Source organism: Pleurodeles waltl, chromosome 8 (assembly GCF_031143425.1).
Source record: "Pleurodeles waltl isolate 20211129_DDA chromosome 8, aPleWal1.hap1.20221129, whole genome shotgun sequence".
Taxonomy (NCBI): domain Eukaryota; kingdom Metazoa; phylum Chordata; class Amphibia; order Caudata; family Salamandridae; genus Pleurodeles; species Pleurodeles waltl.
In genome coordinates, this window is record NC_090447.1 from 359977940 (window position 1) to 360005512 (window position 27573).

The following is a 27573-nucleotide window of genomic DNA, read 5'->3' on the forward strand; positions in this document are numbered from 1 at the left end:
ATTGATTTATGTGTTACTCAATTAAACATCAGTTGCCATCAGATTTTCAGCCTTCCTGTTTACACTGGTATGTGAACATTCTAAACCTGCTACGTGTGCATGAATAGTATTTTAAACTTTTTACTATTCCTGAATTTTGCCAGATCACCAATGAGTATATAATACCTTTATTATAGGATTTCACACCATCCCCAATTACAACTAGTGCTCCAGTACCTTTTTTGCTGAGAGAGAGCTGTTGATCGAATTGGCTTGCATGCCCTAGTAAAGCTGAATTCAGCCTTTTTAAAGAATGAAGAACACATTTCAACACAAAGAATTAATGCTTGAGTTATCTGGTGTAAAATTAAATAAATTGCTATACAGTATAGAATGTATTTTTATTTAGACATAAAGCAACACATTTTTGCTAGTGTGGATATATCTACATTTACGTAAGCAAAAATCTTGTGAATTGTGAAAGTACAGCTTTTGTGTAAATCCTAAATGTGCAAAATCAACTTATCTTCTCCAAGATGTGGCTTTTTTAATTTACTGTATTGTGTAGTTTACTAGACGATGGCAAGTGAGAAACATAGAAATAACATGACTGTAACACAAATGTTAATTACAGAGCAGCTGTTTATGGGACATGTCTGTAACTGGACTCTGGTTGGGTTTGTCACAGGAGCAGAACCTCAAAGATGAAGGCACAGAAGAGAGTGAGGAAGAAGAAGAGGAAGAGGATACACATGATGAGGAGGAGGAAGATGAGGCGGAAGAGGAGGAGGAGGAGGCAGAGGAGGATGAGGAAGAAGATGATGAGGGCGAAGAGGAGGAGGAAAGGGAAGATAAGAAGGCCGAGACTGTTGATATAACTAGGACTAAAGAGCAGGATCACATTATTAAGCCAGACAGTGGCGACCAAAGCCATGCCAGCAGTGTATCAATACTTGGGAAGGTAAGTTACTCTTTGGGAGGGAGCTCACTACACTTAAGACCTTTGAAGCCAGCTACTGGGAGCCAATGGAGAGAATTAACAACAAGAGAGATTTGACCCAGCTAATTTAGGACAAAGAAGCGAAGCTGCTTAGTTTTGGACTCTCTGGAGTTTCATGAGCGAATTGAGATGGAGACCTGTGTGGAGGCTGCTGCAGCAGATTAGTAGGGACATTACAATGAGGATGATAGTAATTCACTGCCTTGAGAGTGCACCTGTTTGTGTGACCAGTTGTTTAGAATATACGGATAACAGGCTTTGGGAGTTCGTTCTTCATCTATTGGCTCAATTAAGTCAGCCCCTTTCAGGTGCTGCTTTGAAACTTATCAGTGGATAATCATATTTTGGACCACCTAAAGGAGTGTATCTCCCTAACTCTTTTTCTCATTCCGCCTTCTTGGAATTTGTTCCATTGCAATGCATGAGTACGATTTTATCTATGTATACATGTATTGGTATTTATATAGCTCAAACCTAGCTAGAAAGCTAAAGAGTTGTACGTTAATGGTAACACACAAATAGAATTCACACATTACATTTCACAATGTGTTTTTTAGGGACAGGGAGATTGCTAAGAATCACACAATGTAAAGTCATGCGCTGAGGCTGGGATTCAAACATGGGTCTCCTGGTTTCAACTTACCCAGCTGCTAGGCCACATCTCCTCCTCCTCTCCATGTCTCAAAAGTACACTTAATCATTACATTTATGTTATATTCAGTCGTTTATCTTCTGAAAATATTCTATACAGACATTTGTTTATTATTATTATTATTATTTTTTTACCACATCAGGCATTTCTTTAATGCTTTTGTCAGAACTTGACAGTGAACCTGATCCTAAGAGAGAGAGCGAGAGAGATATATATATATATCCTGTTCCTGCCGTCGTCCGTCCTTAAGCAAGTAAAAGTCTTGACTGCCTATGGTCATGTAGGATCTGCCAGTTGCCAGGAAATATGTTTTGTTACTTCCTTTTGCACTGCATGGAGACCAGCGATTGAATGGCAACAGCCTGAGGTTCTGAGTGACAAGTTGTGTTTTTTAGGAGAGGAGTGGTAATTCGTCTTTTTAGGGAACTGGGTACAGATTCTCCCACGATTGAGCTGCTTATCATAACCCGAATTTTGCAAAGAACTACGGTAAACACCTCTGGCACTGCTTTAAACCCATAATCATTACCTTTATGAGGTGACCTTCCACTTTTAGTTGGAACCAGTGCAAATTCTGGGAAGTGTGATGTAATGACTGGCACAAACAATTAATTTGAAAATACATCTGGCTTATCAACCACTGCATGTTTGCTCTTGTAGTAGAAAATGTGTTAAGAAAAATGTTTTGCAGGTTTCTCACACATGCTTGGAATTGAGACAAACTGATGTTTTGTGATGTTGTTTATCAGGTGCATCAAACCTGAGTGCAAGATTTGGCACCTGGTGTATGGAGAATGTTGCCCCTGGTTCCAAACTGAGCTCAACTGCATATGTAAGATAGAGTTGGTTCACTCGACTGTGGGGATCGTTTTCTACAAATGTTCTCTGAAAGACTAACGCATTTTCCTGGGACATAACGGCTCTCGGCAATTTTACTTCATCCGCCAGTTTCCTGACTGTTGAAGAAAGACAGCACCACGTGCTGTCTAAATACATAATTGAGGATTTACCATTTTTGTAATTCTAGTTCTCTTATCCACTAATCACGTATCTGGATTGAATACTAGTATTTCCCTAGATGCATTTGTGGCCATTTGTAGAAAACGGGTAAAACACTGGCATTGTAGTATGCAGATACATGTTACACAATGGTCCATTTACTACTTATGTAGAACTAAGCCAAATACCTGGCAACCGGCAATATCTGCTGCTGTATTGTAACCCTGAGAGCAGTAAACTGCTTATACAGCCCACTCACGTCTTTTCACTCACACATCTCCTTTTCATCTTTGATGAATAGACTGCTTTACTGGCTAAGTGCTGCTTATGTCTGATTGCATCCCACTGATATGCAGTAACTATGAGCAGGGCTTATTTATTACATGCACAAATGTACATGAATCCATCCATCAGGCGTGCCCAACAGAGTTGCATCCCTGTAGAACAAAGGCCAATTCAGATTATTAAATGCTACATTAGTTCTTACGACTGCGATTGGGGGAGAAAGACATCCCGCTAAGCAAGAGTGCCAGCAAACGGGGTGGGGCTAAAGGGGCTTACTATGAAACAAGAGCACATTTAAGACAACAACCGAACTAATGCATTGCAAGTGGAACCCTGAAGCACTCGTACCTGTCACAGAAACCAGAAAATAGACCATGCCTCGTTGGAACTGAAGCATAATATAGAACAACAAGGCAAGATACAGCAGCACTGCTGTCCTCTGTCCTCTATCCACATATATGCTTGTTGCAGGTTCTCAAGTACGGTCCCTCTCTTTTAATTCACCTAATTGTTAACTGGCCCCGTGCACAATCCAAAAATTCACATGCTTCAAATTCCTTTCTGCTTTGATTGGAGCTGGGCTGGACACAGAATGGTTTTAATTTCAAGAAAGCTCAACATCCACAGCAACATAGAGTGAAATACAGTTATATTTTCAAATCTTGGGACAGAGCCATTTTCATGCTTACAGATTCACAATACTATGCTATTGCCTTTTTACCAGCTCCCCTGTCCATAACCTAAAAAGGACAGTGTTTGTTTCATGCAGTCTTTGTAGTATGAACATGCCGTGCCACCTGTCTAATGACAAGTTAGTCCCATGCTGTATAGCAAATTGTAGATCTTACCAGAACGCTCGAGAGCATCCTTTTCATCCTCACTTAAAGGTGGGAATGACAAAGCTAACGTGTCACAAGGATCGGGCTTGACACTATGGATGTTTCAACATTCCCCGGGGAGGGGTCTCATTGTGGTGCTGTGAAAATGTGTCTAGGTACACTCTTTAGGAGTTTTGGGGAAATGTCCAAACAGCATATGTTTATGCAATGTAATCAATAGAGACTCTTCGTAAAGAATTTGGTCAACTCGCTGATGTGAAACAGAGCTTAGGTGTATGGCCCATACTCTAGATTTGGCTTCTCCACCGTGCTAGTTCCATTTGCAGTTTCAAAAGTTCTTAAAGGGACTTCAAAACTCCCACGCTTCTTCTCTCTGTGATTCCGTGTGGAACCTGAACCTACCTTTGGGCTCATTATTTGATACGGCATACTCATGTTCTTTAGGACATCTAATAAGACCGCATTCCCCATAGCTATTACTTTATATGTGTGTTGTAAGCACTGTCTGCATGGATTATTGTTAAAAGCCAGACCTGCCTTTCTCCCCATTGCAGCATCACAATTTCTTAATGACTGAAGGATATCTATGCCATCTTCTTGTACTCTTTAAGTGCAATCTAAAATGGAGTAACGCTGGTTCTTTGCAGAACTTTAAGCTTCTGTTTGGAAAGATCCAAAACATTTCTTAGGGATGACCAACCTATTAACTCTTTTGAAAGAACAAAACTGAAAGAACTGCATAGGCAGATAGTTTTCAGCAAGGTCAGTCTCTGCATCATGAACTCTGTAAAAATAATGCCCCAGACAGAATCATAGGACAATGAACAATATGGTGTGCTACTTCCTCAGCCATGCTTACAAGGGTTCCAGTGAGTTATCTTTATCAAACGGCTGCTTGTGATCTCTCCTCACCTTCATTAAGCACTAATGCTTTGAATCTGGTGCGCCAGAGTAGTGCTTCACAACTGTGTGGTGTTATAGTTAACATCTGGAGACTTCAGCCCTGCATCTTTGTATGATGCTGCTTTCGGAGTGATTCATGATGCAAAATATGTAGGAGTAGAATACATTAAAAAAGATGTTACTTACTTTTGATAGTGTTCTTTCTGATACAAAATGTAATCCTCCTCACCATATCTCGTTACCCTACCACATAATTTCTGTTGAGCCCTATTCATTATTCAATAATGATCATTCTCTTGTTGTTTTTTTTTTTCTTTACTTCAACTTCTTTCCATCCTAGTCGTATGGAATACAGATGTTGCTGAAAAAATACACATCCAATCTGAAGGTTCATGATAAGGAATTTGCTGGAAGATTACATATTGATCAGAAAAAAAAGTTTAATATTCTTCATTGCATTTAAAGTGTGTTTTGCCAGCTAAAGTGTGGAAGCTTCTCGCTTACTTTGCAAGGGGAGACTGAAGAATTTTAACCTCTTCCTCACTACACTGACTGGCACAATATAGCCACGCTCATGTGCCTAATATCTTGCTTCCAGAGTTACATCTGAGATTAATGCAAATTAACGTAATTGAGCAGTTTCTACATGTGGGGGCACCACATTGTCTCTTTTTTAGGGTCTAGTGCAAAGCGCCCTGTCCCTGATGTAATCTCTCTCTGGGGTTTTAATCACGCCCATCAGCTTAGTTGGTTCGTGGGCTTGTGAAAGTCATGCATACGTCATGCCTTTTCCGGTGTTTAGCCCGCCTCGAGCGCACCGGCCAACTACTGTAAACATATGAGGCTCCATGTTTTCGGTTTCTGGACTACTTTTTCTCTTTATTTCGTAGGTAGGCTGATCTCGCTGGGCACTAGTTGAGTGCTTTGCATGACATCGACCCTGTTACATGGATGTTTGCACTTTTGCTAGTTGCATGGATAATTGCACTTTTGCAGGTTACATGGATAATTGCACTTTTGCCGATATGTTTCACTGCGAGCGAAATTCTGTTTCCTTTTGTGTGTCTGCTTTGCGCTCATGGCGGCCATCGGCTTGCTTATGTGAAACTGTTTTACTTTTCATTTTCACTTTGTGGCAAGAATCGTCCGGTTAGTTAACTGAAACTGTTTCACTTTTAATTTTTTAGTTTATGTAGCAAGAAAAGTCCGGTTAGGAGTTTACAACAGCAGACGCGAGACCCACTGCATTGCAAATGCTTGTTGATCATGGAATATATAAAAATAGACCAGGTCTTGTAGGAATGGAGGGAATTGTTTCCATAAAATTGCAGGGGATAAGTATGATTACAGGTAACAGAACTTAGGAGTTTAGGGTTGCTTGTTGTGGAATTAAATTAGGTGCAGAAAGTACTGTCAATCAGAAAGATTCGTATGGCCATGCATTTCTGGAGTACTATAGAAAAAAAGCTACAGGCATAATTGTAGGGATAATATTTATCTGTATGGTCTAAATGCCTTACTTCTTTTTTTTTCATTTTCAGGAGAAAAAGATAACCAAGAATAATGAGAGCCCGGAAGGTGTGTATAGTCATGTTTACCTTTTATTCTTGTGGCATGCATTTTAAAGAGAACTTGCTGGCAAATCACAACCATGGCAAATAACCAAAAAATAAAGCACTGTTTTAATTTTGATTTTCTAACAAACAAAATTCTTGTGATATCGATCTATGTTTTTTGATTTCGAAAAACCCTGCTATGTATCCTGTGCAAGCAATATAAGCACCACATGTTTTTTATTTATTTGGGTGTTTCGTGGCGCTCCCACTTTTAGTCTTATAGCCAGTAGCCATTGCTTAGAGAGTTTTACGGTACAGTGGCATATATATAGAGATATGATACTGCATTTTATTGTGGGTGCCGCCGTTATTTTTCACATGCTCTAGGCGCTTATTCAAGCTACCAGCATGTTCTACACAAGCACAGATCCGTTTGGAGTTCAACCTGGTTCAACAAAACTATACATTGTTTGCCAATTTCTTATCCATGTGCTCCAAGCTTGCATTAACTGAGCAGGGTTTATTAAAAATAAAGGCCCTCACCGGGCGGCCGCCACGGTAATTTTGAGATCCCCACTGGGCCGGCAGGCGGAAACTTGGTTTCTGCCCGCCGGCCCAGCGGGGATCTCGGCCACAACACAGGAGCCGACTCCAAATGGAGCTGGCGGTGTTGTCGCGCTTTTCACTGTCTGCTATGCAGACAGTGAAAAGCTGCACGTGGCCCTGTCAGGGGGCCCCTGCACTGCCCATGCCAGTGGTATGGGCAGTGCAGGGGCCCCCAGGGGCCCTGTGACTCCCCGTACCGCCAGCCTTTTCCTGGCGGTTCAAACCACCAGGAAAAGGCTGGCGGTCGGGGACTCGTAATTGCCCTGGATTATCACCGCCGGGGCAAATGTGGTGGGAAACCACCGGCCCCAGCGGTGCGAATGTGGCGCAACCGCTGCGGTCGTAATGACCTTGCAAGCACCGCCAGCCTGTTGTCGGTGCTTCCGTTAAAACAGCCTTGGCGGTCTTGGACCGCCAGGGTTGTAATAACTGCCAAACTCTTTTGGGACATTACACAGGATCTGCAATCTGATACCTACAAGCTTATCCAGGTAGCCACAGTTCGTCTGGTTGCAGAGACATTTTGAAGGCTGCAGTGCCCCAGAAAAGTCTGGGAAAAGCACTGATGAAGCAAGCTAGGCTCTTGTCAGCTCATGAGGACCTAATCTATATTAACATCAAAAAGCATGCCGACCTGAAAATTTCTCTGTATCAACCACTATCTCTTCTGGAGTACTTGTCATTTCCTATAAACTTTACAGCAAAGTCCCAACTAATTTGCTTGAGGGTCTGCTTATTACCACTAAAAGCATACAAGTACAGTCATCAGACTGGCACCTAGGATGTTTTAATTAGGGGCTGTGGTTATACGCAGGAGAAACTTTTACATATTTTATGTTTGTGCCCTTTCTTTTTTAACTTCGTCCAGACGATATTATCTTCTTCCAATATTTATGCAGTTGAGCATAAGGGTCTGCAAAACAGCTGTAATTGAATCTCTGAAAGGTAACTATTGTCAACTTACTGCAAGAGTCACTAAGTTTATGACAATTGCTATGTTACAAGCCCATAACACAAAGCTAGGCATGGCACATCTTACATTTTAATTTTAGTATACATAGGCGAATGGTTCTATCACTTCTGTAGGCTCTGTTTAGCACTTGCACTTTTATTGAACATTTATTTAAGCTTACCTGCGATCTCCCGTGGCTGCTATTATGAATGGGGTTTTTGCTGCTATATTGTTAATTAGGTGACAGTGTGCATTTTGTCCTGTTAACGGTATCTTTTATACACTGTATTGTATATTATCTCCCGCTGCTGCTATTATGAATGGGGTTTTTTGCTGGTACTTTTTTATTATTAATCATGCATTAGTGCATGCTTTTTATTTGTCAGTGGTTCCTTTTGTAATCTGCATGATACTGTTCTTTTAATTCCAGGGTTCTTTCTAATTGTAATGTTTGCCATGATTTTAATTAATCATGCAAATCGAAATAAACTTAAACTTTCACATTCTCCAGCAGCACATTTCCATTTCGAGTCAGAGTCCATTAATTTCTGCCAACACAGTTAAGATAGGCTTTTCCAGTTTTCACTAATTGCAAAATGTGTAAACTACTCTTCTGTGTTACTCTTCAGCCTTACCAACTGGTTAATAATTGCCTGAAGCAGGACGCAGGGCCAGAAAAAAACTTCTAAAAAAAAAAACTGCCACCTAAAGTTTAATGCATGCACTCCATTATGTCCAGGCTGTGCCATCAGCATCACTGTCATTAGCTGCCCAGCCCCTCTTTCTTTAGAGGTTGGCAGCTTCTTTATGGTGCTTACCCCTTTCTGCGTGGTGTCTTTCTTTTGTGGATTCCCATCTGAACCAGGTGTCAGTCCAAAGTCCTGGCTCTCTTTGATTCTTAACATGTGAGTACGCCCTTCAATTTCTTACAGGACTGAAAATTGCTCATATGACTGTGTACTACACCCTTGAGCACGCAGTGCTAGGCTAGGCGATGCACATTATCTGCTCTCCCTCCGTCCTGTGGATACACCCTCTTTACTATTCCCCTTTATTTTTTACTATCAAAGTGAAGTGCAGTCGGTGACATCCTACCACCATTTATTCCTTCCCTTAGTCCCAATCTAATCTATTGTTCCTTCATGTGAGGTTAATAATGTTGCAATGTTTTGAGTTTTAAGCCATATGCGTAGTGTCACCAGCCATTTGCAGCAGCTGACACCCATAACCCTTGCGTCCCCAGCTTGGGGAGGTCTGGCCTGGAGTGTGGATGCTACACCAGGTATTGCTTCAGGCAGTACCTGCGGTGACTCTACTTTCAGCAGGCCTCTGCTGGTGATGTTGCCATTTTGTACTCCACACACTGAATGGATAGTTGGAAGGATTTGGCTGTGTTCCTAGCCACTAATACGGTTGTGTGCAGCGCATTGAACATCTTTGCATGCGCGGCATGGCAATTTAATGCATGCAAATTAACTCCAAATAGAAAATTCGCCCATTCTTTTAAAACTGCAGTGCAGTATTTACCCCAACTTTTATAGCAGTTTCTACAGTTTTTACATCTTAGTCCTCTACAAAATGTAAATACTTCTGTCTTACCACAGGTTAAGTTTTGTTGTGCTGTTTTGCTCACGTTCTGCCATTGGTATTGCCTTAAAGCACGGCCAACGGCCTGCATGGCTTTGCACATGGGTCCGATGTTTTTACCACAGATTACATGTTCTGGGTATGTCAGCATACATATTGCTCGGCCCAGGGAAATAGGTGTTTGGCATTTTTTAACGGCGACTGGTGTTAGGCTTGAGAGTTGTGGTATCTGTGTTACTTTTTAGTGCTGTCTCCAGCAATTTTAGCTCTAGGCTCAATAAGAAGCATTCTATGTTCCACTAAAAACTCTCTTTAACATGTAGCTCATAGAAATCATTCTTTGAGTTCACCTTATTTCTAATGTTTCTGTGTACTGTCAAATCACAAATACTTCCTCACTGAGAACTAACTTGTCTCTCTAAATATATGTTTAGCACTAGCAAAGAAAACAAGCCTGTGGGTGTAACAGTCAATAAAAGTAATGAATAGTTAAAAAAATTGTTAGTGTCTAAAGATGGCATGCAAATGTATGCAAAAAGATAAGTAAACAATTGCAAAAATATCAAAACTTGGATGGGAAGCAGAAATAAAAACAGAGATTGGCCAAACAGCCATGGCAACGAAGTGGACTACTTTTTTAAGTAGATATGAACAAGCAAAATGCCGTCGCTGGCAGAGAAGAGAGCCAAAGGCTGAAGTAAGCTGGCTCATTGCCTTTACTGTATGCTGTGGTGACCAGAAACGAATTGTGTGAGTGAGTGAGAGTTCAGCAGACCAATGAATACAAAAAATGTTGGGAAAACATGAGGTTACATAGCCAAAAAGTAAATGTTTTTTGTAAACACTTGAACAGAAACTGAATTATATTATCCACTCATTTCACTCAGTGAGGAGCATTTGATTACCAAGTTGACAGCACCATAGCTTATTTCAGAAGTCGATTTTTTAATGAAAAAAAATCCCTTTTGAGTTGTAGCCAACAATCCATCATTACCATAAGAGCGTTTTCAAAAAGCACTGCCGCTTGGACATCCTCTCACTTGATGAGGAAAATATCCTTTACAGGGCATGCTAGCAGTGGTGGCTGGTGACTGAAAGCAGTGGTGGGGCACAAATACAAGACGGAATTGCACCTTGTGAGTGAGCCTCACTACCCACGTATTTCCATTCACCTACTCACCCACTGCCTTTGGTCACCTACCCATTTACTCATCCACATTGTCATCCACTGCCATTCACACAACTCTTATACACAGACACCCACATTTTCTCAGCCACTCAGTCCAGCCCTGCAAACACTTATTCAAACAAACACACATTGTCTCACCCATCCAGTATCCAGCAATTTCAGTGATAAAAGGTACAAGTTTATTTGAGCTGCAGATTACATGTTTAATATGACATATCATGTCATTAGTCCGCAGAAGAAATAAAACAAGCATAACTAGCCATGATAAATTACTGGAACCCTTACTGTCTTTGAGAGACAAAATCACCTACAGAGGCAGTGAAGGGAGAGCTGAGTGAACAGATTTTCTTCTTATTGTCTGTAAAAAAGATAGAGCTCCAACTTACTTGTGTGCAGTGTTGTCTTTGGCATATTTATGACTTGAGGTCTTCAGGTCACACTCCTGTCTCCCAGAGAGCCCTGGATGGTTATTTATTGTATTTATTCCATTTCTCTGCCACAGACTGCTTGTAATGCAGGAAAAGGGGATTTTCTTTGCACAATGCCACATTCTTTTAATAAAATGTGACCTCTGGTACATAGACCCTTCTGATCACACCCCACCATTTGAGTAAATAGGAAAGGGTGGATAATAATATCAGAGTGACATGAAGTTTTCAGAAACCCGGCCTGAACAATAAACGCTCCAGGCTGTTTACTATCAGGGTTTCTGGAGGAGGAGGAGATAAGCCAGGGACGTCACTGCGTTCTGAGAAAACGTAAGGGCTTTGCATGAGCAAGCCCTGTCAGCCCTACTGTGCAGCTTTCAGGCACATACTGACGCAGGCGCAGTGGGGCTTTTCAAAGTGCACAACTTTCACTCGGAAAATGTTGTGCAGAAAATGTTTTACTTTCATCATGTAATTAAATATATACTTCACTAGAGAGGCCAGAAAAGGCTAGGGGCTCAGCCCCTTAGCCCTTGAACACCAGCCGCCCCTGCATGCTAGGACATGTCTGAGGCAGGTTCAACTCCAGTGCTACCATTTTTGCTTATCTGTTTATTTTTTAGCTCTCACAGCATTTACAGTCAAGTCCAGGATTCGAGCACTTTCATGTGCTGTTTAGCATAACTATTCTTGGCGATGCTGGAATAAAGCTAAATCCCACAAAATGCGCTCCATTGTGCAGTTACGTGTTACTGAGCAATGTTTTTGTGTTGATATATAAGTACTAGTTATGGCACAACTGTAGGTCCATCATTTACTCCAGATTCATGTGCAAAATGGTGCAGCCTTTCAGTTGCTCTTGTGGTCCAGAGTTATTGATGAAAGGAGAATATAATGGGAGCTGCAGCCAGCCCTCCTGCAGAGCACACCCTTAGTGGCCAGGACTTTCAGCTCACCTCTTCTCTTTGTGACCACTACGTACTGTAATCCCCTACAGCTTTTTCCTCTGTCATCTCTGCCATTGTATAACTCACTCAACCACCCTCCCGAACCACAACCACCTACACAGCTGCTCCTTTCTATTCACTGTTGAGCATCTGATCACCAGAGACCCATCTCCCATCCACCACATTTGTCTTGTGACCCTTCACTAGCATGCCATATGCCAGCCTTCCGACACCTGCACCCAAAGTCAATCAAGACTTATTATGCAAGTATTGTAATGCTCCAGGTGTAATCCCTCACAACCCCACCTTACTTCCTGAACCATATGAACCCCTCACCGGCAGCCCGACCTTCCTCCTATGTCTACACCCTGAGTCTCTGGTCCCCCTCCTTTAATGGAAAGACGGACTTCAAAAAGCATTTTAAACTGAGGAACCAGAGATAGGACCAGCTAATATAATTGATATAACGAGAGGGACAGATGTGGACAACACCTAGCAGAGACCACATGAGAAGACAGAGCTGCAGTGTATTTAGTACTGGGTTTGCCTACTACTGTTGAACATACTAGCATAGTTGTGATCAAACTAGATTGTCACTTATATTTGCTTTCTTATTAATGAGACCTTCTTTGTTCCATCTTGTCACTTTGTGCTTGTGCCCCTCCTGGAGGGCAACATCTTTACCATCCTTTTGATTGGCTGACTTGTATTCTTCCACTGTTCGCATGTCTGGAACTATTTTTTTTTATTTTCTTTCTTTTTTTTGGGGGGGGGGGTTAAGCACTCCATGAGAATGCACATTTTCTCTCTATTGTGCTTTTCCCTCTATAAAACACATCACATGCTCCCTTGTTTTGTTTCTCTCTCCCTGGTGTGCTTTACCCACAAAAAATATTCCCCTACACTCTGCAATATGTGTTGATCTCTCCTTCAGCTGTGCTGCTCTCTTCCATGTGTGCTTTACCTACACAACCCATGTGAGCCTTGTTGCTGTCTAGCTTGTATGATTCACTCCTGCAAATTACCCCTGCCCAGCATTGCCTGTTGCTCTCTCCCTCATGTTTTATCTCCTCACAAAACCTCATCATTCTGTGCTTCTCTCTGGCGCATGTTTTTCCACTACCCCCTGTGTTGATCTATCCCCTATGTTCTTCCCCCTGTAACGCCCCAACCCCATATTGATCTCTCCATTGGGTGCTTCTCCCAAAGCAAAACCGTCCCCTGATACCACTCCCACGATTCGTGCTTGTTAGAGTTGAGCCTGTGAGCGCATGCGTCTCATTTGCAAGACTCTGTTGTGTACAATAAAGGGCTTGGAGCCCACCTGTCACCAACCATTTGTTGGCTTGTATGGCACTCTGCTTTACAACCTCTTCATTCGTCACTGCAAGGCTGCCATTGTTTCCGTTCCTCTGTGTGGAGCAGAGACCAAACACTGATTAATTCAACTTAATCAGTGCCCATCCACTGCTCCCAATGTGATTGAGGTACTATTTTGTTCTTTTTAACTTATAGTGCCCTGCAAACAGAAGGCGTGTGACTGTCAGAAACATGCCCAGCAGGGCAAACGATATTGCAGAGTTTTATTTTTTTATAGCTAATTTGCTTTTAATTTGCCACGTCGTCTTTTCTCACATTGCACTCATGTTTTCTTTTGTTTTTGCTTGTGGGTGCTGTTCTTAAAAGATGAAGTTTATCTTGTTCTAAATATTGCAAAGCGACCTTGTTTCTTTATTATGTGTAATTTCTGAAATGTTGCTTTAACACATAATCTTGCAGTACACCCCAGTCCACCCCACTCCAATCTGCCAACTACATTCCACCCCACTCCACACCAATCCACCCCAATCCAGTCCACTCCAACACACCCTACTCCATTCCTCCCAACCACCCCCGTCTAATCTGCCCCACTCCAGTTCGCCCCACCCCAGTCCAAAGCAATCTACTCCAATCCAAAACAATCTACCCCACTCCAATCTACCCCCTCCATTCTAAATCACCTGCCCCACTCAAATAGAAAAGTCTGTCCCACTCCAATCTGCCCAATCCAAAGCAATCTGCCCCACTGCAATCTGCTGCAGTCCAATCTAAAACAATCTGCCCCTCTCCAATGTGCCCCACTCCAATTCAAAACAATCTGCCCCAGTCAGCCTCACTCCAGCCTGCCCTGCTTTAATCCAAAACCATCTGTCCCTATCAAACCCACCCCACTCCAATCTGCCCCACTGCAATCCAAAACAATCTGCCCCACTTGGATCTGTCCCACTCCAATGTGTCCCACTCCAATTGAAAATAATCTCACCCACTCCCAATCCGCCTCACCCCAGTCTGCCCCACTCCAATCCAAAACAATATGCTCCACACCCTACTCCGATCCAAAATAATACACCCCACTCCAATCCACCTCATCCCAATCCAATCCACCCCATGCCATCCCAGTTCACTCACTTCAAATCAACCCCATTCCCATCCATTTCACCTCACTCCCATCCAATCCACCCTACACCAACCCAGTCCAATCCAATCTACCCCTCTCCAATCCAACCTAATACAATCTGCCCCATTCCAGTCTACCCCACTCCAGTGTGTCCCGCTCCAATCCAAAACAATGTCTCCTTCCAAACCACCCCACTCCAATCCATTTCAGTCTGCCCACTCCAATCTCCCCCACTCTAATCCAAAACAATCTGCTCCACTCCACCCTTCCCCTCTCCAGCCTGCCCCACTCCAATCCTAAACAACTCACTCCAGTCCAAAACAGTCTGCCCCACTCCAATCCAATTCATGCCACTCCATTCCCATTCACTACACTCTAATCCACCACACTACAATCCGGTCCACCCCACACGAATACACCCCTCACCAATCCAGTCCACCCCAATACAGCCCAGTCCCATGTACCCCACTCCAATCCAATACACCTCGCTCCAATCCAATCTACCCCTCCTCAATCCAGTCCAATCAACCCCACTCCAGTCTGATCAATCCCACTCTAATCCAACCCACTAAATCCATTCGCCCAACTCCAGTCCATCTCACCCCACTCCAATCCAACCCACCCTACGTCAACACAAACCACACCACTTCAATCAATCAACCCACTCCAATCAGATCCACTGCTACCCAATCCACCTCTCTCCAATCCACCCACACTACCCCAATCCATCCACTCCCATACAATCTACTTTAATCCTCCCCACTTCAGTCCAATCCAGTCCACATTAATCGACCCTACTCCAGTCCAATCCACCCCACTCCAAACCACCTTAATCTACCCACTCCAATCACCTGTTCCCAGTTAATCCACCCACTCCAATCGTATCCACCCCTCTCCAATCCAATCTACCCCACTCGAGTCCACCTCAGTCCACTCCACTCCTAACCACCCCTCCCCGAGCCAATCTACCCCAATCCAGTCCACCCAAATAAAATCCACCACACTCAATCCAATAAACCTCACCCCAATCCACTCCATTCAGTCCAATCCACCTCACTCAATCCGATCCCCCCCACTCAATCCAATCCACTCCACCCCAATCTGATACACCCCAATCAGATCCACCCTACTCCAATCTACCCCTCTCTCATCCAATTCATCCCACACCATGCCACCCCGATCCAACCCACCCCACTTCAGTCTAGTTCACCACATCCCACTCCATCCCACCCCACACAATTTCAATCCTTTCCATCCCACTCCAACCCATCCCACTCCACTTCAGTCCACCCCACCCCAGTTCAATCCACCGCACTCCAATCCATCCAGCCCACACCACTGCAGTCCAGTCCATCCCAATCACCCCATGCCAACCCAGTCCACCCATGTCCAATCCACCCCACCACATCCCAGTTCAGTCCACCCATTCCCATTCAATCCATCCACCCCACACTACTTTACCCCACTTTAGTGCAGCCCCCCCACTCCAATCCACAACACCCAATCCACCCTATCCCACTGCAGTCCAATCCTTCCCACTGCAGCCCACCATGCCTGTTAAATCCACCCCACCCCATTTCAACCCACCTCACCCCAATCCACCCCACCCCTCTCCACTACACCCCACTCACTCCAATACACTTTACTCCAATCCAGTCCACCCCACCCCAGTTCAGTCCACCCCACTTCAATCCAGTTCCTCCAGCCCACCCCATTCCAATTCAGGCCACCCAACTCCAATCCAGTGAATCCAATCCACCCCAATCAAAACAAGTCCAATCCATCCCACTCTAGTCCAACCTAATCCACCCCACTCCAATCCAATCCACCCAACCCCAGCCCTGTCACTCCAATCTAAACCACCCACCCCAATCATTTCCACTCCTCTGTGTGGAGTGGGGACCAAGCACTGGTCAACTTAATCAGTGCCCGTCTGCTGCTCCCAACATGACTGAGGTACTGTTTTGTTCTTTTTAACTTCTAGTGACCTGCAAACATAAGCCACCTCACATAAATCCACCACAGTCCAATCCACCTCACCCTGTGGTAATCCACCCCGCTCCAATCCACCTCACACCAATCAATCCACCCCAATCCACTCCACTCCGCTACCTCAATCCATCCCCACCCTATTCCACCCCACGCCAAAAAACACTGCCACTCAGCGCTACTCCCTTGTACTCAACTCTACAACACTCTACTCCCCTTACTCCAGTCTACAACACACCAACCAATCCTCTCTATGACATACTTCCCCCACTCCACTCTGACACTCCATGCCACTAACATTTAGCCATGCTGGGCAGGAGCCACACTGGTGTACAGCATGGCAAAAAACATTTCCGAAGACAATTGCTCTTGTATAGGTGAGGCCTGTTGGATTTGCCAATGCTTGGTTTTTATTTTGCCGCCTGCTTGAAGGACAGAGCTGTTTTTGTTACTTGGGATCATGTTTAACGGCACTGCCCTGCGGTTACAGACTGCAGAGGGGAAAGGCAGGGCACTGGTTGCGATATTGCTATGTATTGAGAGCGGGGGTCGCAAGACTCACTTCCTGTTATCTGCTACACTAAACACTGAGCTGCTGAATAAAATGACACAACACTTATTGGATAAACAGATCTCGCTCTCCTGTAATTTATACAAAGCATTGTAAGTGTTTGATGCTAAATAGAATTGTATTCGGGGTCTCTGGGTTGCAGTCACGTGCAGATGTGCAGTATTTTACGGTCCTGTACTGCAGATCGTTGCTTTTCTTCTCTACCCTACAAATGGTGTTTGATGAAGGCATTTTTAACAGTAGAATTGATCCCCAACAGATGTGCTGCCCGCACTTCAAACTGAGTTAGTACATTTAAAAAGTGGTGTGTCTTTATGTTGACCCAAAAGGCATAGTCGACATCAAGGGGGAGCACCTTTCATAAGGTCTTTGTAGCAGGCGCTGAATAAACTGAGCTCGCCTGTGAGACACCTCATAAAGGTGAGGCTACCTTGCTGAGATCTCTGTTTATGTTCGGTACCTGCTCCGCGGCGGAACTCTTTTGTAAGGCAGATAGCATAGTGGTTCACTTCTAGGCTCTTGTGTAAGGTGTTCACGTGGAAGGCCCAGTGAAACGAAGCCCCGCACAACAGCGCAAGAACGCTTACCCTGCTCGCCAGCGAGCACCTAGGACATGGAGAGGCTCCTCATTCCTTGCTCTGCCTCTTTGCCGTGAGTAAAAACAAGTGTGCAACATTTTACCTATGTAGTGGAATTTGAAATGAGCTTAACAGTTCCACATTGAGACTGGCGTGATTTTACAAAGGCCAGCTCCCGAGTTGGGAACTGCGGATTAAAAGAAGCCTGTGCCAGCCTAGGTCAGAATAAATGCAGTTATCTTTAAAAGCAGGTTCCCTTTCTGCCAAGAAGCCATGAACCATCAGCAAGCATAATGTAAAAACCTACTGAGGGCTACGTGAGGCACTGCCGACAAGACCTTTTGTTTACATATCTCAAGACCCAGGTGTTGTCAGAGCAAGTAGAAGTATCTTAGGGTGAAGCACTGTGGGCTCAAAGCCAGGACTTCATGAAACTTTCACATAGTACGTGGCTACATGACAGCACCGACAGGGTTACTGTTTGAATGATAATTACAACACTGCCTTAGCTGTGGTGTGAGATTTACTAGTCTCTTACCGGTTTAGCGCACACCACTTTGGCTCTTGTCTTTTAAATGTTTCCACTCAAAGTGCAAGACAGCGAGTACCAGAATGTAAATCATGTGGGATAGAAACGCAAGGATCTGTCCCAATGTCATTAGGGATACTTTCAGTCAGTCCTCCTTGTCAACTAATACCTCAAGCATGCTGGGACTTGTAGTTTCAATTTACGATTATAAGAATGATCCTTCTCTATGCACAATATACTACGTTTTGTTGACTGAAAAACGACAACTGACAGAAAGTCGTGCCCCTAAAAATGAGAAAGGTGACAGACAATGCAATTCTAATTGTCTCACACCACAGGGTGTGCTTTTTAGTAAACAGCTGCATTATGAAACACTTGATCGGTAGTCTCTTAGTGGCCTGCACATGGGTGCAGCAATTGTATTGACCCTCTCAGCTATCTTATTGTATGGCTAGAGTATAGTTGCATTATGGCTCCATGCCACTAAGGAGGGAGTGCTCCAGTAGTGGGCTTTCATTTAACAACCGAGTGCATTCTGGGAGTGCTGTTCTTGGTTGACTCCAGTTGAGCCTATTGAAGTAACACACATTAAAACATGAAACTGAAAAGAAAAAAAGAATAACTTAATGACTCGTGGAAAGCATGTCTCCGGGATAGCATGTTTTCAGCACTTTTTAAGCAATGCCTTACAAGCCAGTATTGACAATGCCAGTAGGTTGGCACTTGTATGAGATACATGGGACCTTTTGGCTTTCTCAATGTTTCTTTCAATCAGGCATTCCCTTACGTTTCTTAAAGGCATGCACACAATCTGCATCTGTATCGTTCAATTTTTCTACATGTATCGAAGAGCATCAACAGATTGGCTGGTACTGTTGTGATTGTGAATGACCACACTTTGTACATGTGTGCAGTCGCCAACAGTGCCCACAGTACTTGAATCATTCTTTGGTGCCTGTGACTCTGGCCTTTTCACTAATTAAAAGTAACACACTGAGACGTTCAGTTCCTCTAAACTAAAGGAGAACCTGTATGACGTATATTTGTGCATGTCATCTGATCTGAGTATACCGTCAAGCCTGTGAATAGTACTACTGGTCCAAGAACTAAAATGGAAAAGGAGCTATTTCTACCGATAGACAATTGATTTAGAATCAGATTTATGTTCATTTGTTTCCACAGGAGAAACCCCCAAAGCTCAACCCATAAGTGAGTCTCCAGACGGAAATTTGGAGAAAAATGGGGCTAAAACCGGTGGAATACTTGAAAGAACAAAAAGGGTATGCAAACATTTGTATATTTCTTTATATTTCCAAAATAAATTATTTTAAGCATGAAACTAAATTGCTAATGCAAATTAATTGTTGCAAAAATGGGATGCCAGTAAATAGTATTCTATTCTTTTTTACCAGCCTGAATTCAAGTGAGCCATCTTGCCTAAGTGCAGGGCCACTGACATTAGGTGACAGGGGTTGGCCAAATTACATGGAACGGTTGAAGAAAGTATGGAGAAAGAAAAATATGCTCTTAATTCATCACATTTTGTTATAGTATTTAATTATTTTGTCATTTTTAGGGTCGAGCGCTCTAGCCTGCTGTAAACTCTCTGTGGGCTTTTAACCACACTCACGTCACCGCCATCAGTTTCGTTGGTTCGTGGGCTTTCTTTTTAAAAAGTCATTGATTTCATTTGTGAAAGGCATGCATACGTTATGCCTTTTCCGGTGTTTAGCCCTCCTTGAGCGCACCGGCCAACTACTGAAATCATACGAGACTCCATGTTTCCCGCATGGTTTCTGGACTACTTTTTTTTAATTTCCTATGCAGCGCGATCTCGCTGGGCAGTAGTTGAGTGCTTTGCATGACATGGACCCGGTTACATGGATAATTGCACTATGGCTGATACGTTTGACTGCAACCAAACGTTTGTTTACTTTTGTGTGTCTCCTTCATGCTCATGGTGGCAGTCGGCTCGCTTGTGTAAAACTGTATTGCTTTTGATTTTCATTTTATGAGGCAATAAAAGTCCGGTTAGGACTTTACAACTCTAATAGCTCTAAATCGAGGAAATGCGAGACCCATTGCATTGCAAGTGCTTGTTACCCTTGCTAACAGTAGGCATAGGTTGTGCCTCATTGCTACCAGTTTAATAACTAAATGTAGTAATAAGCAAGAGAAAGGTGACCTGTCAACCTTTGCAAAGGGGCTTCCACTGCGCATCATCATGCATCACCGTACTCTTAGTAACTTTGAACCATTTGAGCTAGAAACAAATTTTATGTTGTTAAAATTTGCAGATTATGCAGCAGATGACGGATTATGTGCAAATCCATAATTATACAAAAAGCGCTGTAGCAACACAGTCACATAATTCCAGTGGCCCTGCCTAGACGTTAGGTTTATACTAGAAATGAGAAGTGAAAGAACAGTTGTCTACACTTACAAGGGGAACCCTGTACTTTTGGTAACTTTAAGCACAGAGGGCCTTACGTATAGCTTGGTGGAGGTAGACATCCACCAAGAAGTGGTGAACATCCCTTCCTCCCTATTTAAAGGGCATAGGACGTCTGTTTACTCTAAATTACAGATGTGTTCCTTGTCAAATATTGATCTATATGGTGCCAGCGTCTCTAGGTCAAAGAGCAGAATAAAGTAACCCAGGAGCGTTCAGCATGGGTATTTTGAATGCTGCCAGCATATTCTTGAGGGGACTAAATAATTACTATTATCTAAAATCTAATTCCCCCAGATTTGTGGTATACACCCACACATTGCAGAGGTTTATGACAGGCAACAAGGCACTATATTTACTATAAGATCCAGCAAAGTAGGGTAGCAAGCAAAGTTGCTGTGCCAGATTGCGTAAACGGGAGAGAACTGAACAGCACTGTATGTACTAAGATATGGTGCTTTCTCGTTCTCTACTTGCACTACTGCTATTGAGGCTGCCTAGCACCTACACAGAAACCCTCATCATGCTGCAAGGATAATTTTTGTGCAAGAATGGACACCTTCCGGCACAAAAACAATCTTAAGAGGCAAATTTCCCCTTTCTATGCATGACACAGAATGCATCACACAAAGAAAGAGGAAGTAACAAGGAGAAATACACATTTTTCTCCTCATTTGCCATTGCATGGTAGGCTAACCATTTTGGCACAACCCCAAGTTTTACTACCTTTGGTAACACCCATGCTCCAACCTTGGAACGCCTACCACAATGAAATGTAATGCAGCGCAAGTCATCTTGTTACAATTCTTTACAAATTCATGCAAGGCAGCACAAATAGCCCATTGCGTGGCTTTGTAAATCCCATTTAAGGACGTGCTTTGCCTTGTGACCATTCCAAACTTCCACGTGTGCAGAAACAACATGTATCATATGTGTAAACTCTGCATTTAAGGAAACATGATTTATATACATGCTTAGCTCTTGTCTGGCACTAAAGCAGGACACAGGAAAGTTATCCTATACTATGCCCAGAATTAAAACAAATCAGTGGAATTTAAAATATTTTATCTTGAATTCTATTTTTTTAAATGATTTCCATGAGATGACCTTGCTTCCTGCAGCACAAACAAAAGGGGGAATATTGGTGTATTTTCCAACACTTACTGCATCTTGCGCACAGAGTTGTGTGACTCGACGTGAAGACTGGGTATTAAATGCATTACAGATGTGTGTGAATAAGCACAAACCTACAACTACCCCTCTTTTGCTTTCCATTTCTTTGACCACTCTTGCAGTACCCTCAAGGGAACAAGACTTAAAAAGATATGGATTGTACGCACTAATTCGCTCCACCTCATAGGTGACACCTCCTTGTGTGCAGCTGTCAAAAGGCCAGCAAAGAGGGGAACCAAATCAGAAACGCTGCTCGATCCGCAGCCTCCCCAAAACCCATATGACAAACCAAGCATTGAACACATTGCTGACTGATATATTGGGTGCTTGGGGAAACGGGTACAAATTAAGGGAAGAGGGGGTAACAGGTGGGACTATAGTAAGTCCCACAGATGACTCCAAATGCTGGGAGACTGAAGAAATGCATAATTAATAGTGAATATATTCTTTAGGAATGCGACACAAAGACCATGAATGATAGGCTCACCGTCCAAAGGCCGAAGGGTACTTTGGTTTGAGGAACTGGGAAGACAGACATGAACGATGACTCCGTAGGAAAATAAATGGGTGGGAGTGGAGAGACAGCAAGCATCAACAAGCCCACAAATGTAGGGAAAGGCAAAAACAATAAAGGTGCACAAAGGGATGCTGAGTGCGAACTTTACAAAAAGCGAGGGGAAAAAAACAATTTGCAGCATTGCCACAAAACCTCGAAGTGAAACCATTGAATGAAGTTAAGATCGTGCAAGATGTAATCAAACACATTGTTCATGACATGGCTAAGTTCATGATGTAATGGCTGTCAGACTCTAGCACCTCTTCTTTTCTTCATGCAGGCAGCCTCTAAACATAGAATTTCGTGCACTTGATCCATTTGCTGGTTAACACCTACCGGGGAAAAAAAGAAGGTGTAAACCTCCATAAATAACTGAACCTGTACTCACAACAAACAACATGTATTCACATGAAACTACAGCATAAAGAGTTCTGTGATGTTTATTCCAGCAAAGATACTTATTCTGTACACTCCACAACTCGTATGAAAATCGTGTGGACTGCAGGCAGGTGGGACAATTCTTGCCTCTATGTGCTTAAAAGAATGGAAACTTTCTGTTAGGAAAGCTATTACATTTTACATTCTAACTCAGGGCCAGTAGCAACAATTATGGAAGTTCCAAGCTTGTTCACTACCAGAGAAGCCATTCCCAGTAGTAGCTTAATGTAAATCTGCTAAAAGAGAGTCTGCGGACTAATCCACTGCCTCCATGATGGTTTCTAGTCTGCTGTCCAAGAAAAAGTCCCTGGATGCAATAGCACCTCTAGCAAAACAACAAGTATTTATACCAGTTTCCCTCATGATCCACCAAACCCACTTGGCAATTATTGGTGGGGACATCACCCGAGGGGCTTCTTGATTCAAGCCAGGAGCTGATGCACCTCATGTCTAGCACAGCTCCCCTATTATGTTCTCTTATGCTGCAAGACACCTAAGCAGTTGAAGATTAGGGAAATCTGAAATTGCTTTGTAAGAAATTGTCCTGATATTAGGTTTGAGTTGTCACTGGTGATATTTATCATTTCCAGGGTAAACATCCTTCTGGACAAATTAAACACCTGTACATGCAAAACACTTTTTCAAAATATGAGGCACAGCATTATTGCGAATTTCATAGAAAGTGCATTCCTGCTCTGAAACCTTTTTTGCATCCAAGATAAGAAGAGGTCCAACACCAAATTCACATCCCAGAGATGTGTGTTTCTATGCTGTGGAGGTTATAAGAGCCAAATTCCTTGTTAAATATTCAGACCTGAGTATGTTCCCCACCAGGGAACCTCTATGGAAGATGTCCAGCTGAAATAACTGAACAAAGGTATCAATAGAGCTGAAGGTCAGCCAAGGCTCTGCTATTTATCTCAAAACGTTTACGACTTGATCAAGTTCCAGCCTCACAGGATCAAGACATCATTGTGATCACCAAGTAGAGCAGTGTCTTCAGGCAGATCTACATTGTTCAGTCATAGTGTTCAAACAGGCTCATTGGTTAAAAATGTATCCTGGTCCAGAAGTTCTGAGGTTTACCATCTACCTTTGTTATCCTCCCCAACATCAGACACAGAGATCCATCGAGAACCAGCTGTTGCAATTGGCCTCAACAGTCTGTCGTAAAGGACAGAGTCTGGGAGAAAAGTATCATAGAATCACAGGAAAGTTCTAGAAAAACTGGAAAACAGACGTGAAATCTCAAGAACGGCATATGCTACCTACTCCCTCATCTTTATAATAATGGTTAAGGGGCAGTGGGGTAAAAGGCATAACTGCCTGTCCACTCCTAGTCTTGCATTGCACTGCATTATGCTACTTAAGAACCTGTCAACAGTGCAAGTGCATCTTTATTTTGTGAGCGGACCTCTCTTCTTCTGTAGAGATGAACCCACACGTGGTGCCCAAACCTTTCTAACTGGTATCCAACTCTAATGAGGTCTGGGCAGTCCCGAAAGAGCTCCATCCTAGCATCTTTGGGCAGGGAAATTTGCTTTTAGTACCTGAGATGCAACTCAAGATGTGCTGCTCTGAGAGGCCTGAAAGTGGAGAGAGCCTGAATTGAAGAGGACAAGAAGCCTTGCAGCTTGGCCAGCATGCATATTAAGGTATTATCCCCTCAGGGGTATTTTTTCAGCTCCTTCCTGATTCTTGCCACTTTCTTCTGAGGAAGGCACAGCATTGGTGAAGCAGTGTCTAACACAACGTCGAGGAAGGTAATGAATTAGCAGGTCAACAACTTTGATTTCTGCTCATTGATGATGAACCGGAGGCTCTGAAGTTGGTTCCCCACATTCACCGGTGTGCCATTAGGCAATTCTGAAACTGGTTTATCAAGAGTAGTGGAATTTATATCAACTACTAACCTCGGACCCCTGGCCCTGGGAAGCTCCACGACCGGACAAGGAGTTTGATGAAACTCCACACATCCAATGTCAGGGCAAAGGAAAGAGCCTTGAATTCAAACTGTTGTACCCAGCACTGAAACCGGAGGAAGAGGCAGTGGATTGTAGAGATCCTCAAGCTCCAGCATATCAAACCTTTGTGTGGGTATCCAGTTCTGAGACAGAAGCATGTGTTTGGTTAGCCCATGCATTTGGTCATCATGGGCAGGTGTGACCAGGTTTCTTTTGGCCAGTTTGCTTCCATTAACAACATTGAGCCCGCCAAGGGTGACCTTAAAGGTGTCTATTGAATGCAAGATCACTTACAAGTCATAAAGATGAACTCTGTTTGCTACTTAATTATATTAACGTTGATGTGTGCATCTTAATTGAGACTTGGATGAATGAGAACTCTGCACTAGATATGAGAGCTGCCATCCCCAAAGGATGTAGTATGCTCTACAGTGAAAGAATTCACCATAGATATGGTAGCTGTGATTTTTAAAGAAAGTTTAACATTTGGTTTTGCTAATTAATTTGAGATCAGTAAAGTTTTAGATGAATCTGTTGGCTGCAGAATAATTTTCTCAGATTCTTTCTCAGTTAATCTTCTAGCTATTTACAGACACCCTGATGCATACGTATTTTTTTTTTTAAATAGCCAAAGTCGCTTGTCTGCTAACTACCCAGAATGCTTAGGTCATGATCTTAGGAGATTTTAACTTCTAGTATGACTCCCATGCTGGTAGTGCAGGAGTGTTTTTATCTTCATGACCAACCTAGGCCTTAGTCAGTCTGTTAACCTTCCAACTCATTGGGGGGACCATGTAATCAATTTAATCTTCAGCTCTTCGGGTCAGGTTTAGTTTGCTTTTTCCTCCCCTCTAGGGGGAACTGATCATTTACTTGTGTATTTCAAAACGTTTACTCCTGTTCTCCCCACTATCAATGCAAGGACCATTTTATAGGTGTTTATCATTGCTTCTGGTACAAGATAAATCTACTACCAGCTTTAGAGACTGTTGGGCTGGAAGGGTCATTTCATCTGGCCAGATATTTGTCTTCTATTTTAATAAATGCTTGCCTCAATGTTTGAGGAAATGGCTTCCCAGTTTGAGAGGGTTACTAGAAAGAAACTCCCCTCTCAGCCTTGGCTGCCTCCTGCCTTAACAGCTGAAAATGTAAGTTTTAGTTGCCCTGAACCCAATCACCCATGGGCAATTCCCCTCCCCCCCACCCCGACATGCACAGTGCAGGATTGTCATTTCACAATATAAAGGGTGTCCTTTTAAGTAAGGCAGACCTTCTGGCTATGTCTAGGATTCAGAACACCAAAATATAAAAAGAAGCGTACCTGTTGGCCTTATCAAGGGGTCAGCATATGAACATATATAATGCAGACCTACTGGCTTTATCAAAAAGTCACCAATTTCTATAATCAAATGTATATTTTATACATTCACATAATACAATGTTTAAAAATAGCGATTGTCACAAAATATTATCAATAAAGCTTTAAAAAAGAATTAAAACAAAGGTATTTTTTAAAACATTTTTAGGCCACCAAGTGCAGCCATATAACAAACCACAAGAGGTTCCTACACTCCAGCTGAAGAACACACAGGTTCAACTGGAGTGCTTCAAAAATATGGTCACGAAATTCAATCAACCAGGAGACAGTTTTTTTTTAAAGTTTTTTTCTTTATACTTTTTTATTCCCCCCCTCCCTGCAACCCCCCCACAACACTTTTAAAAATCATTGGTGGTGCCCCAAGCCCACTCCTCTTCTGAAAATGTGCCTGGCCCTAGAGTATGGGATCCCTGGTCTGAAATCGACTTGGGGAAGGGTCTTCATGTCCCCTCCCCTTCTATAAAAGCAACAGCCCCATCATCCTGGGGAGGGGGTCCCTTGCACATACCCCTCCCCATAATGATAAATAATAAATATGGTTTCAGGCCCTTACCCCTCCCAGAGGCCATATTTTCATTTTTTTATATTAAAAAAAAAAAAGACTGCCACCATTTTGCCTTTTTTTCCCCTGCAACCAACCCTGCTGGAGAACCCGCAGGATCACAGAAAACAAGATTTTTTTTTTCCTTTTAGCCCCCGAATGGGGTTCTTCTGGGAAACACACACACACACACACACACAAAGGGTAGGGGGATTGTATCTCTACAGTGCACTCTTATATTCTTTTGAAAGAAAATTCAGGACAGGGGACCAAGTCCCACAAGTACTTTGATGGCCACAGCAACATTTCTTTTCATGTTGCAGCCAGCCAATCAGAGCGCTTACCCTGATAAAGGCCCCTCAGGCAATCAGAACACTTAGATTTCTGCATTTCAGCCCAACTGTCCAGATATACATACATTTTGAGCCTTGATTTCTCAAAAACAACTGAATGGAATTATAGCAACTTTCAAAAAGCACACTTTCTGGGTAAAAAGCTAGCTTTCTGGCAAATTTGCTGTAATTCCATTCAGCCATTTGGGCTGTAGCCCTGTTCAAAATTCACTATGGAAACTGCATGGGGAAATTAGAGATTGTGATCCCGCCCACTTTATTACACCCCCGCTTGACGGATCAAACCAAATCTTTCAAAGCAGGAACTGAAAAGGACAAAACGTTTTTTTTTGTTAGTTTTTTTTGAGTTTCTGAAGATTTGTCAAATGGGGCAAAACATGTTAGCAAATAAATAAATAAAAAACTCTTCCCTTTTTAACTAGGTCCTAGATATTACTGCACATACACAGAGGCAACCCCGCAGCCTTTTTCCCCCGAGCCTTAATTATTTTATTAAAGAGAGGTGGGGCCACACAGCCACCCTCCTCAAACCTTGATAGGCCCTCGGGGGCACATCCCCTAAGGCCAAATTCTAAGGGGAGGGGGACGTGCCCCTTGCGCCTTATTAGTCCGTGGGGACCTACAACCCGGATCTGAATTCTATTATTAAGGGGAGGGGGCACCCAGGCCCCCTCCCCAGCCCTTATTAAGTC

At 43.1% G+C, this 27573-nt stretch overlaps 1 protein-coding gene across 3 annotated transcripts in view; it reads left to right on the forward strand.

Annotated features, from left to right (window-relative positions):
• The window catches only part of RPGR (retinitis pigmentosa GTPase regulator), a 427988-nt gene that overhangs the window by 391142 nt on the left and 9273 nt on the right, over nt 1-27573 (forward strand). For all 3 annotated transcript variants that reach the window (XM_069204238.1, XM_069204236.1, XM_069204237.1), the window contains 3 exons: nt 668-940; nt 6199-6235; nt 19209-19306. In XM_069204238.1, the coding sequence (XP_069060339.1) occupies nt 668-940; nt 6199-6235; nt 19209-19306 (408 nt within the window). The remainder of the gene's footprint in view (nt 1-667; nt 941-6198; nt 6236-19208; nt 19307-27573) is intronic.